Genomic DNA, 13,680 nt, shown 5'->3' with positions numbered 1-13,680 from the left:
CCATGTCTGGTTCATATAAATAAAGGTGTTTTAAAAACCTGTATTGACTTTTCCATGTTATTAAGCTTTTCAGATGAATCCAGTTGTTAAATGGCTGTTCTAGTAACTGGCCTGTCATCCGGAAATGTTCTTAGATTGTTTTTTTGATACAATGTCCCTGCAGAAAGTTGGGCAGTGTGACATAAAGAGCACAGGTTTGCCTATCACACTGATTACTTGATGTTATAGTAAGCAAGCTTAAGTGAACTGTGTGTCTTCAATCTTTCCAATCACTTAGGGATGGGCACCAGAGGATACCATCCATCATCCATGGCCTGAAACATATGGTGCATCAGCAATCTTAGGCTGACCTAAATGATAGTAAAAGCTGCTACGCTGTTCACAATAAGAAATTGTTGTCCACTGAATTACAGGTTTGTGATTAGATTGCTAACATGGCCAACTTGATGTATAAGTGAAGTGTCCAGGAAAGATATTCCCTAGGATCCTTTGAAGATTAATTTATACCCTTGAAATGTGCACCAATCACAAAATGAAAAAATATGTCAAGATATTTTTCTTGTGAACAAAAAAAAGCACTGCACTGGTAACAGCTATTAATTTATTTTTGGCAGTTTTAGCCAACAGAATTCAATAAACAACTTCTTGTTTTGTGGCAAGGATTTTAATGTTTGCCTCCTAAAAGGACTGAGCTCTACAGCACTACAAGAGGGACAGCTACCCTTCACATTATATCCTAAAATCTTATATGCAATTGCAAGTACCACACAGAAAACAGAAAAATATTTTTATATACCTAGCTATAAATATAGCTGATGAAAATTATCAATCTTTCTTATTATACTCTTCATGTTATTCATAAATTGGTTCAGGAAAAATGCATCCACGTCACACAGTTAGCTCCAAACTGCTCCATCAGCCTTGGTGAGACGGTGGGGGAAGTGGGTTAGGGGAGGGCTAAAATCGCTTTAGGTAGAAAAACACAAATGGTAAGAGGCACTTTAAAGAGGCACAGTCAAAGAGTGAAAAAGAGCAGTGCCTTGTAATAACTACGAGCTATATTAGTGTACAACTGAAAAAAAAAAGCAGTACACTTGACCTGACGATTCCAGATTCTTTACAGTGTACTCTGGACTGAGGGGAATTATAAACCATAGACTTTTAGAAAAAGAATTTTCTAAACATGGTTGCTGCATACAATTATCATGAGAAGACTGGAAACAATGGTTCTCTCTGCCCTGTCTGTCAGTCTATTCTTTTTTTGTGACATGCCTTGCTGTCCCTGTACACATGAGGTAGACCTGCTTGTTATGCCTGGTAGATTAGATCTTATACTAATGCTTTAGCTTTATTTGTAGCGTGCTTATCACTGACATAAGTCCTTAACCACATACAAGCCCCATTTTAAATCATCCTTAACCGTGCAACGAAACCATTAAATTTAATTACAGAAAAGCACAGGCTTACACTCATGATCGTTTTTTACTGTTCCCTAATACAGTCTATTGCCAGCAGTGTAATTCATATAATATACCATATCTTACACCCTGACATGGATAACAATGTCAGTGAAAGGGGCTCCTTTGGAACCTTCCAAGAGGCACATACTACTTAAATAATGAATTCTTTCCTGTGGCTGGAAGATGGCCTTAATCTGCTAAGATTGTCTGGGACATACCTATTTGAAAAGTCTTCCTAACATGCAAACACAAAGTAAAACCAGTGCCTGCTTAAGTTACACAGCAAGAAAAACAAACAAACAAAAAAACCCACCACCACATGCACTCAAAAAAATCCCCAACCTCAATTGTCTTCTCAGTCACAACAAAGATTTATGTTCATTGTCAGCATTAAACTCTCCAGTCTGGTGAGATACAAAACCTTGACAACACTCCATTTTCAAAACAACTCCAGGAACATTAGCAATAGAACATTAGCAGTACATAAAACTGAGTAGACATGCTTTACTTATATCAGATACATTTTGTTTGTTTCTTTTAAAATTTTACTTCCAAAACCTATCTTGATATAATGGTGGTAGAGAAGAAAAGAATACAAAGACCACCTATTAATTATTGTACAGAAAATACGTTCTGGTTTCAGGTTCATACTTCACCCTCTTTGCTAGGCTATCTGAGCATCTTTTAGCTGTGCAGCAGGTGATGTGACTAACATCCATCATATGAGAACAATACAGGCATCTGGTCTTTAGGGGATTACTGATACAAGTTGGATTTTTCCAAGAGTAAGGAAAAAAAATAGAAAAAAAGAATTCTGGCCTACACACTTGATGAAAAAAATCTCCTCAGATGTACTAGCACAGTTTCTGTATTCACTGACATTTGAACTGCCATCTATGTTACTAAGTACAACTGAAGAGCTAACATAATGCTGAAGCAAGACAGAATACTTGGTGGATAAAACTTTGGGCCTTAAAATAAAGTATATACTGAAACATTAAATATGAGGCAGACATGAGGAGAAATTGCTGAACACCACACTTAATTTTCAGAATTTGAAAGTCATTCTGTGGTGATTAGTCCTATACAAATACTAAATACTATTCCTATTAGTAATGTTAATCTGTTTTGAAACATCTTTATATTAAAAGTAACCTAGACCCTGAATTGCATAAAATGTCAAACATCAATGGGTGTACTAAGGCTTCCAAAAATGCATGAAGGTGCAGAAGTGCATGCAGACATGAATCATTGAATCACAAAATATATTTGGTTGGAAGAGACCTTCAAGATAATCTAGTCCAACCTTCGACCCAGCATGAACACATTCTCCATCCTGAAACTGAACAGTTCTGTTGATGTATGTTCCATGTGGTGATGGATATCTTCCTTCAACTGGTTCAATATTTTCTTGATAAGCTTGATAGGCAAAAAAGGCTTCCTATTTTTTGTTTGCAGAGACTGATGTCTTGCTCTCTTATTATTAAAGATGAGCACTGATCAGTAGTGCTGCTCTGTGGGGCGAGTGTTAGCTAGACTCAGCTTCAATACTAATAATGAAGCCCTGTGTAGATAAAGTAGTTCTGCCTTCCCGTGTGCTGCTCACAAAATGCATAATGGAAAATTTCCATCCTGCTGAAAACTATTAGCAGTAGTTTAAAGCAATTTCTCTTTTTTCTGCAAGGATTTTTTTTTTTTTTAAACAAACAATACTATGAAAGAATTACACTTGTCTTACTGCCAGCTAATTATTGCACTACTGTTTACTTCAATATTTAGTTGGTTTAATATTCTAATTTCCTTTCACATAAGTTAGGGGAGCCAGATGTTCTCAAATTCAAGGACAGGAAGATTTCAAATACAGTTATAGACTAGATTCAAGAATCAACTCTGTATTTTCTAAACGATTAAAAAAATATAGGATTCAAAGCCAGGAGGCACATAGATTCACATTACCCTAAAAACCCCCAACTTAAAATAAATGCTGTTCTGATCATATACAAAAAAACTAAATGAAGTATGGGGAAAATTAGCTGCCTGCTACAGATTGGACAGTGTGGACAATGAACAGGAAAGGACATGGGCAGTTAAGGATTGAGTTTTGCTAGGTTAAAATAGTAGAGAGACTTCAAAACATAACCTAAACAATGTGAAAAAAGGTAGGGTTTGTGCTCTTTACTTTTTTGGATGAAATTAAGATGGAGTTTTGGATAAAATACATTATATAGACACAACTTGATGAAAACAAGGTATGACATGTTTACACCTCTTCTGGTTCTAAGGGAATATTTGGGAGGCTTACCCCAAGCTCTGTATACAGCAGGGTTCCAACTATTATGCCAGTAGCAAGTCTGAACGCTGTGTTTGACCAAGAACAGCAACACAGGCAAGGAGACACTCAGAATAAAGAAATTAGATGTGAGAAGAAGTGTCTCTTTAAAAATCCCAAACAGAAAAAACAACAAAAAAACAAAAAAGGGAAAACAACAAAACCAAACAAAAAAACCCAAACCAATAATAAACAAACCCCAGAACCACTTACAGTAGAAAACACAGGAGGATAGGCTTGCTCCAAAAAAGCTGTGGGTGCCGCTTTAAACATAGAGTACTTGCAGTTCCTTTAGTTGTTATTTTGAAGCCTCAACTCAGAACCAGCTTTCAAATCCTACCAGGCTTTACGTTGTACTTTGCCTGTACCAAATGAACTTCTAAATAAACAGCAAAGACTAAAACCAAATCAACTATAATTTTCTATGTTCTCTATTACCATCCCCCCTACCCCCCAAGATCAAGAAAAGCACACAGAAAACAAAACTGTCTAAATGATATTGTGTATTGGAATTTAAAATACATGTCATCCTTCCTACTTTCTTGACCACTGAATTGTATCCTTCCTAATGTTTTGGAGGAGTCTGAGATGGCGCCTGTACAATTTGATTTTGTGTAAAAATACACACCAAATCTGATTTCTGCTACATTAAGGAGTTCTCTAGTAAAATATATGACGCATGGAATGAAATAAACTGTAGTTCTAGAACAAGTCTTTAAGCTTACTTCCTTTAGTACTTGACCACTAATACTAAAGACCACTGGATCAAAATACAGTTTTAATTGGATATATAGGACATGATACAGTGGTATAGTTAAACCACAGGTTAGATGCTAAAATATAACATTGATTTGTATTCTTTTACTGGAAATATTTGTAATATGAAACTAGGATATAATACACTCATTTTTAATGCATATTCAGTACAGACAAAACCCACTGCTGTCACCAGCTGATACTCAAAGTCTATTCAAACAAATGCTAGATTAATTGTCTTGCTGTTTCAACAGACTAAAAATGAGATTACAGCTGAATCTAAGTCTCATTAATAGTGATGAAATCTTGACCATACAAACATTTCTTATACTACTTATTGTTAATGCATGCACACACAAACCTGGCCTGCCAGAGAATTTTTTAAAGCCACCTGAAGACTAACAGTTTAATGAATTGTGTTACATGTGTGGTGGTTTGACAGTTTCAAACCACCACATACATGCAATAACTTATCCCAGAACACAAAATTTCAATTCCATCCAGAAAACTGTCTGTGCATACTGACTGAAGCGTTTGAACTACTAAGAACAGAATGGACAGAGAAAAGAAAATTTATTTTGCAGCTTATTTTTTACATTCTTGTTCTTCAGGTAAAAAAGGAAGTGTAAGATGGGAATGCAAAGGAAGAAAACATCCTGGAAGAATCCCTGTGGAAGACATAACGTGCAACAGGTGAAGAGGGTTAAACTGGAAAAATGTGAGAGACGCCAGACAGGAACATTTCTGAAGTCAAGAGTCAAACCAGTTAAAAACCCAACCAAACAAAAAAACAACAAACAAGAAAATATAACTGTAGTGTTAAGTTTGGATGTTGCTCTAAAACAAATGTTTGGAAACACTTCAAAGACTACATAGGAAGAGAGACAGTTTTGATCAATTAATTTTGTGAGGCTCAGAAGGACATTTCAGTCCATACATTTTGTAGGATCTATGTATGAAAAGAATTCCTGAAGTGTAAAGATTTCTTCAGATCAGTATTTTCACCTCTACCAAAGCTTCTGATTACCTCATGACAACAGCTGTCTGATTCAGATTTCAACTTAAATGATCAGGACTCTACTTTGACCTAACCAGATACACTACATTTTGCAAACATTATTTTGGCATAATGCAGAAATGTTGTTCTTGAAAAGAATTTAGATAGGTTCATACAAATTTAATTTCATCATTACTAAGAGCAGCCTATTAGTCCTGTTGCACTTACTTCTTGGCCGGCGGAAATTTAAGGCCTGGATCTTCATAGGCCAAATTAAGGATACTCAATCTCAATACCCTTGAAAAACTGAACTACTCTGAGAATTCAGTAGGAAGCACTACTGGTTCATTTGAAGTGATACAATCTTGAAAAAGCCTGCATAGGGTACATCACCTTAGGTTTTTGTCAAATATTTGCTTTACAAAAAAAAAAAAAAAAGGTGAAACTCAGTTTAACAAATAGGTTACAAAGACAAACCCTTGACTTTATTTCCTTTAGGGTATCTGTCACAAGGAAAGGTGCTTCCTATTGTCTTTGAGGTTTTTTGTTGTTGTTGTTTTTTCCCTGACAGCAGAATTACCTCTTTTTCTTTCATGTGATTTCACTGTGCTAAAAAAACCACAACAAAAACAAAGAAACCAAACCAACCAAAGAGACAAAAAATCCAAAACAAAACCAAAAAGACAAAACTCAGGCTGCTGGAATACAGGGATTATTTTCTTCATTTCTTTCTTCTTTCAACCCAAAACCACTCACGCTGTGTCAAAACTTCCTCATTTCCTTCTTGCAACTACTCTCAATAATCTTTACCATACTACATATAGTATTAAATTCTGTTGAATTTTTCATTCAGCAACTAGTTTCCTGATTGTGATTTCCACTGGGAAAATGGTAACCTTTTTTTACACATTCACATTGTTATGTTTCTATGGTAATTTTTTTTCATCTCTATTTTCCTAGACTTTTTACCTACCATTCCTTTATATCCCATTCTCCTCTTTTGTTTAGCCTTTTCTTTCTTCTGTTCATCAGAAACCCTTCCATAAGTTTCTCCTCCTCCCCTCACTGACTTAATCCCTGCTTATACAAGAAGTCAATCCACAAGAGATTTCCCAAGAGCTGCACTGATAACTTTCATTTTCTGGTTATGTGGATTTCTACTATCCCCCCAAAAATGTCATCTGCTCCTTTTTTCCCCGATTTTGCTTGATTACTCTGTGTTGGATATGGAACTCAGCAAAGCAAGCAGTTTCAAAGACTGAATATGGTACGTACATCACAAGCCCAAATCCAAATTTGGATCTAACACAGTAGAAGAAATTTAAGGTTATGAGGACAGATGTATGTTTACCTGAATGCAAAATGTTAAACCTGAACAACTTAGATGTTCAAGTTTTATGGGCATGTAGTTTTTCACCAGAACACAAACAACACAGGTGACATCCTGCTTACAGTAAATTAGCGCATGAGTGCATTTGCTGCATCAACCCCTAAAAGTTATTTCCCCAGGAATCATGCAACCAAGGATAAGTTTTCATTGAAATCTTGTGCATAATATTTGCACTATCAATGCTGAGTCACAGCTGTCTTTGGAAGTTTTTTCTTATTTACACAGACTCAGAATATGAAAAGTGATAGGTTGTAGCAAGATGACATTATGAGCCAGAACATCCCTTCTCCTTATCACTTCCTTGACAAAAGCTTAAGGCTTTGCAGGCAGGCAAGATTCATTTGCTATACAGAAAGACACAGTCACAAAATGACTTCCTAAGAGGAGACATGAAAAAGTTACTGCAACAGGACAGATTTCTGAAACCCAGACAATAGAACTGTTTGAAACCCTCTGTTGCAGGTCACTACACTTTCCTAGTGAACAGAAGCTGTTATATCCCGCCTTTCATTGATTTACCATTACTGAATGGATTCCTCATTTTAACAAAACATTGTTATATTCCAGATAAGTCTCTGCCAATTCTTTACACTAACCTATGGAATTCAATTGCCACCATTAATTTCACGCTGGTGTTTATCAGCAGAAGTTTTTTTTTTTTTGGTGAAAGAACCAATCTATTTAATTGAATAGTTTAAAGAGCTCCAAAACCACATACAAAAGATGAGGTTATAGCTAATAGCTTTGAAATGTACTTAAAAGCTTGAGTTATTACCAGTTTCTTAAATACAGAATTTTTAAGTGCAAATCTGAATTTATTGCAAACTTGTCTTAGTGGTATGTTTTTTTACATTTAGATTTTTCACAAATAAGAAGGGCAGTTAAAATAATATTTTGTATTTTGAAATAAAGCCTCTACACTTTCTGCTTTCCTTTCACTTTTCCAGTTTTTTGCATTCCTGAAATATCACATATAGCAGTTCCCCAGTTTAATATCTGAGCACAAAGGCGTTAAACAGCCTTATCCTCACAATTTTCTTAAAAGGTAAATAAATGCAGTTCTTCACATTTTAAAACTACCAAGGCACAAAATTTCAGAATAAGTTGTGTGCCGTAATGCTGTTTCACGTAAGATAGCTTTGGCTCCCTAAACATTAGAAGAAATGGGCATCCAAGGGTGGCACACAGGACACTGTTTTAGTACAGTAGCTAAAAGGAGATCACAGTTGTGTATGTAACACAACTGGAGGTGAGAGAATCTCATTTCTAATTCCTATCTTGGTAAGTATTTCAAGATTTTAGTGAAAAAATTTCTGTAGATGACTCACAGCAGAGTGCCTTGAGGGTAGGCAATGAATTTTGCAGAAGATACGGGTTCAAATTAACTACAGGGGGGACTGTCCAATTTTTTTTTTAGCCAATCACTGGGTTGTTCCTTAAGAACAATAGCATTTCTCCTCCAGTCAAAGAAGTTCTGCACATGGCTGAGTATGGACTAGGTATATATGCAAGAAGATCAAATATTACAAATGAAACATGAAGAATGCCAGCCAATTTAGTTCCTCTTAGTTTACACAAATGAAAGTGGACAAACAGATTCTTAAGATTTAAAAATCACTGCCTCTGACTCAGATGGCAGTGGAAAACAGTACCACACTGACAAACTGTTAAATGGTGCTGCTAACCTGAGATTGCCAGTGTTTAGGAAAAAGGCCAGAAGGGATAAAGTGCAATGTCCTTTTTCAGAATTATGATATCAAAAAAATTAGGGAAAACCTTAGCTACTTCAAAGAACCGAAACAAAGCTTGCAAAAATCAATGCTAAAATTGCCATTGGTATGTTTGGAAAAGGTCCAGAATGATTATCTCCAACGTTAACAAAGAAATTGCAAGTGTTTGCATTTATATCTCTTTTTAGCAACAATAGGAGGATGTCCTAGGACAGAGCACACTTAACTCTTTCTCTGGCATGCTCTACATGAACAGCTCTTTTAATTCCCTATCTTTTGTTTCTAGAAAAATACATTGCAGTTTGGGATTTCCATTTTTTTCCCATTTTGTTTTTCAATTGACAAATAATTCTGTCTGTAGGAAAGCTAACGCTAAAGTACAGCACTTTAAATTATTCAGCAAGTGAAAATGTTGCCTAAATGCTATCACCCTTAACCACGAAGTTAACCCTGCAGGTGCCTCATAACGAGTAAGGAGGCTCTATATAGTATACTATAAACTTTAAAGATAATAAAAACTGAAGGTCAAATGATGAATGTTTTATTTGTCTTTTTAAAGGAAACTTCTAACGGAAGTTCCACTTGAGTGGAAATTTGCAGACTTAAATAAGGTTAAGCATCTCCAGATCAAATCTATTAATTCAAATTAAGCAAAAATGCAATACAATACAATGATGATGGCAGCTAAGAATCAGATACTTTGGGTCAGAGTGCATGATCCCAGCCTTGAATTATTAGTTAAAAACCTGAAACAATATTTAACCTTTATCTGGATAACAGCTACTGCACAATGCATAGAGTATTGAATAAGATAAGCTTACATATATATCAGATGTACAACTTGAACCAGATATAATTACTTGTCTTAGTAACTACACTGCTTGTGGACTTACTCCTGAATGGGTTCTTAATAACTTCTGCTTATCGCTACATGCCACAAATGGTTTGACTCTTTAAACATAACAAATACTTTTTGTGATTTCTATCAATTTCTGAATAATCTAGAAAATTTCAGCAGCATCTATTAGATGAAAATACAAACCAAACCAAGTATATCTGTGCTACATAATGCAACAAGCTAAACCATGAAAGGAAATGAGAACAAAAGAAAGCTAATGTTATATACTCATAACACAACATCTCTTTCTTAATCTTCCTGTATGTTTTTAGTATATTCCCAAATACTTTAAATGGCTGAACAATGATACTTCAAAATCCACTCTGATTTCCAGGATATATTTATGTAGTTCAGGTCATGAGGTATGGAGAGAGAGAAAAAAAAAAAGTCATAGCCATATGAGTGTCCAAAAAAAGCCAAATGCCTATGAGTGCTGTGCTCATTCTAAGAAAGCAATTTTTAGTTGTTTGTTGAATAGCTTTTAAATAATAAGGTTAATAACAAAGTGACAGCAAAAACCTTTTCCTAGACATACAAACAACCAAATTCTCCCTTCACAGACAGGAAAGCTCACATAAACCCCTTGAATTCACAACTTGTGTGAGCCTTAATACTTAGAATTGAGTAACAATTGACTAGTAGACTCCAGTCATCATTCTAGTACACTACATAACATTCTGCTATAGAAGGTTTTGAAACAAACCTGAAGACCTACATGGATCTGGAGTTGGCAGATACCCTCATCCGCAAGTTCCAGTTATGTCTCATTATTGTTGTGACCCATTTAAACACACCACACTGAAATACACCTTGAAAATTCAGGAAATCTGAAATCAAATCCACATTGAACTTTACAGCTGGAGATATTTTAGTTACAATGCATCTCGTTCCAAACCACACACAAATAAATGATTCAAAGCAATCTTCAGTGTAAGCAAAGCATAAACTTATATATGGCAATTATTCAAAGTGGCTTGCATTTCACTATATTTCAACAGTCCAAATTATAGAAATACCATTTTGCTTCATGGCCTGAAGCAAGTATCACTGATCATTTTTAGTATCCTGGAACACGCACATCAGTAACAAATTTTCATGACAGACACACACACTCAATAAGATTATAAATTAGTTTCCCAAGAGAAGGCTCACTAATAAGATTGGATCTAAAATTTAGGTCACTTAATTTTAAGACTCAGCTAATGGGCTGAAAAAATAATAAAAAAAAAGTATAACTTCATAACATAAATTTAGGTTCAATCTTTTTTACCATAAACATTAGCCCCACTGTAAAGCTGCAAAGATCTAACTGCAAAACACATTTGATATCTCTTGCAGGAAGGTTATTTCCACAAGAAAAATAAAAATATTCTCTTTCACTTTATGAAGTTAGAAGATTTAAGCAATTTTTATTGCTGCTAAAGTTCCGATGTCATTGAAAAGATAATTTTCTAACACTTCTTTTCAATATGATTTACTGATTCTATTTCAAGCACACTGTTTCCTATATTTGCAAATGCATTTATAATACCAGAACTATTATATAATCAAATAAATGCTTTCTTTTCTTCTTTAACATTCAAAAACGATGAGAGAGTGTTGAAGTCCTTTAACTCCTTGACAACCATATGAGGAAACTCAGCCTGATAAGGTCAGCAATAGGCCATTTGGCTTGTCTTACACAGAAATAATGTATAGTGAACTCATACTCCTAACTTGTTCTAAGTACTAGAGAAAGTTCTTTTAAAAGAATATACCAATAAATTTTCCACCTATATGGCAAAGAAAAATGTTTAATGTATTGCAACCCCCTCTCCTCAGTCTTTGGCAGCAGCTGCAACTTACCATTTCCATTCTCCACTATGGCCAATGGCTCTCTGTAGATTGCTGTCTTTCTCAAGGTATTCATAGTCCTTTGAACTTCTGCCAACAGCACTGCTTGCATTGCCTCACTAATCTGTCATAAATGCAAATCATTATTGGGTGGTATCAGTACTTCAATTATTTATCTAAGCATTTGACAACTTTAAATAACTACTCCAAAAGTTTAAGACTGTCCCATTGAATGTCATTAGAAAGTCAACCCTGATATATTTCAGATGTTGCTAATCATGTCTCTACATCCATATTGAGAAAAAAATGTTAACTGGATAGCAATAAAATTGTGCAAGCTGTCAATCTTAACAGCTCCCCACTAATTACACATTTTTTCTTTAATCTCAAAACTTGAATCATTTGTCTACTGCCTGCTTGATTTCAAGGTGTCACAATAATACACATTAGTAAACTACATGGTGATAATGACAAATAAGAAATACCTTAATTTTTTTCTATGACGTGCAAAAATGCTTCAGAGACTGAATAAGGACCTTGTATTTTGACTTTAGAATTTTTGATGTCTAGTCTCTCTGTGAAAAGCTTAAAGAATGTTTTGATATTGGTGGTGATTATCTTCTCCTGCAACTCAAATGTAATAATACTGTATTTTTTGTGTAACAGAGAAATACTGTTCCTCAAAATTCTCTTACTGAAAAGGAGCATCTGCTAGAACTATGAACACCCTATAAATGGCACTTGCACCAATGCACCATACATGGCTGTTAAGACAATGCAGCGTGGAGTCTGTGTGACAGAGTTGTTTCCTTCTCTTTGCTCTAGCAAAGAGCCTCCATGAGAACTGAGGAAGTCTAGAGACCTAAGACATTAATAAAGCAAACAAAGACCTTACACAACAGACCCCAACCCTTACTCAGTCTATATTTCAGCATGGTGCAGAATGGCAGCATGCACACCTTCTCTTCAATTGGTATTGCTTTCAGAAAATAAATACCATTTCCCCCCTCAGGAAGGCATTCATTCTCAAATACAAGAATTTTTCCAGGACAATGCACTCCACCCCAACTGAAATATGAATTTTAATTGAATGAAAATTTTAAGTTAAATGTTCCTAAACATTTTATGTTTCTATTACATTTATAATATAAATAATCTATTAACATTATGCTGGTTTAATACGAATTGAAGTTGATATGCAGGCTTCCTCAAACTGCCTGGAAGAGAGACAATTTCATCTCACTAATCAAGTACAGTGAATTCGTACGCTGTCCTCAATCACATTTCTATCTGCCCTTGTAAATTCAAATCATTAAGCAGAACAAAGGCTGTAGGTGTCCTTTGTGACAAAATCCTTTATTGTAGACAAGTATACCATAGTCAGGTTCACAGTGTGGAAGTTCACAGCAAGTGAACCCAGCCCTATGTGCTTTAACATAGCACAGATCTTTATCTCGTTATAATAGCACTTTATTTTACAGGGCAAACCAAAAGCAGTTTCCAATTCCTCACATCCATACAACCCTGAGCTTTGGGGATTACAGATCCTGACTTCACAGCAGACTCCTACAATATATCTACAATAATTAAGAAAGAAACAAACACAGATATGTTGTCACTGTCCTGGGAAAATTTGTGACAAAAAAAAAAATCTTACAAAAGTGCAGAAAAGAATTGCACACATGGTGGTTTTCATAGTGCTCTGATCTGCTAAGAGTCTGTCACAAGTCTGATCATTTTCATTGTACCAGCGTTGTGCATGCCAACCAGGCAGCATTTGTAATGTGTAATCTCCTCTAACATCTTAAAATGAAACAAAACTTGACACAACATATATTTGTATATGCACTTATACATCTCTGTGTGCTACCTGTCTATGACACTGTTGAATTTCCATTTTCCACAGTGCTCAGTGTGGTTTCATGTGCCTCGTTGTCCTCTCACTGTATATCTTCCTGAAGAATTAATATACTTCATCTATCATTATCACCAGTTTTAAAGATCTCCAGAAGATTTGCCTGTTTCTAACCTAAAATAAATCTATGTGAGAATCTTTTATTTTCTCTGATGATTTAGTTCCCACTTTCTCTTTTGTGTCCCTCCATATTATATGTGCATTGGCTATCTTGTCGGCTACTAATGTATGTGTTCATTTTTTTTTTCCTCATAATTGTATGCACTTGTAAATACTAGCTGCTTTGTAGTTGGGATTGGGAAATATGACAGAAATTAAGCTGCTTCTATGCCTACGAAAGTATAAATAGCATATGTCCAACTGTGTGAAAGG

The 13,680-nt window shown here is 35.2% G+C and overlaps 1 protein-coding gene across 1 annotated transcript in view; it reads right to left on the bottom strand.

Moving 5' to 3' along the window:
* Nucleotides 1–13,680, bottom strand: part of WDR72 (WD repeat domain 72) — a 96,542-nt gene that overhangs the window by 28,871 nt on the left and 53,991 nt on the right. Inside the window, exon 17 of the mRNA XM_054388007.1 lies at nucleotides 11,406–11,517. Coding sequence (XP_054243982.1) covers nucleotides 11,406–11,517 — 112 coding nt within the window. The remainder of the gene's footprint in view (nucleotides 1–11,405; nucleotides 11,518–13,680) is intronic.

Source organism: Indicator indicator, chromosome 16 (genome assembly GCF_027791375.1).
Source record: "Indicator indicator isolate 239-I01 chromosome 16, UM_Iind_1.1, whole genome shotgun sequence".
Lineage (NCBI taxonomy): Eukaryota > Metazoa > Chordata > Aves > Piciformes > Indicatoridae > Indicator > Indicator indicator.
This window is presented reverse-complemented; position numbering and strand designations above follow the sequence as displayed.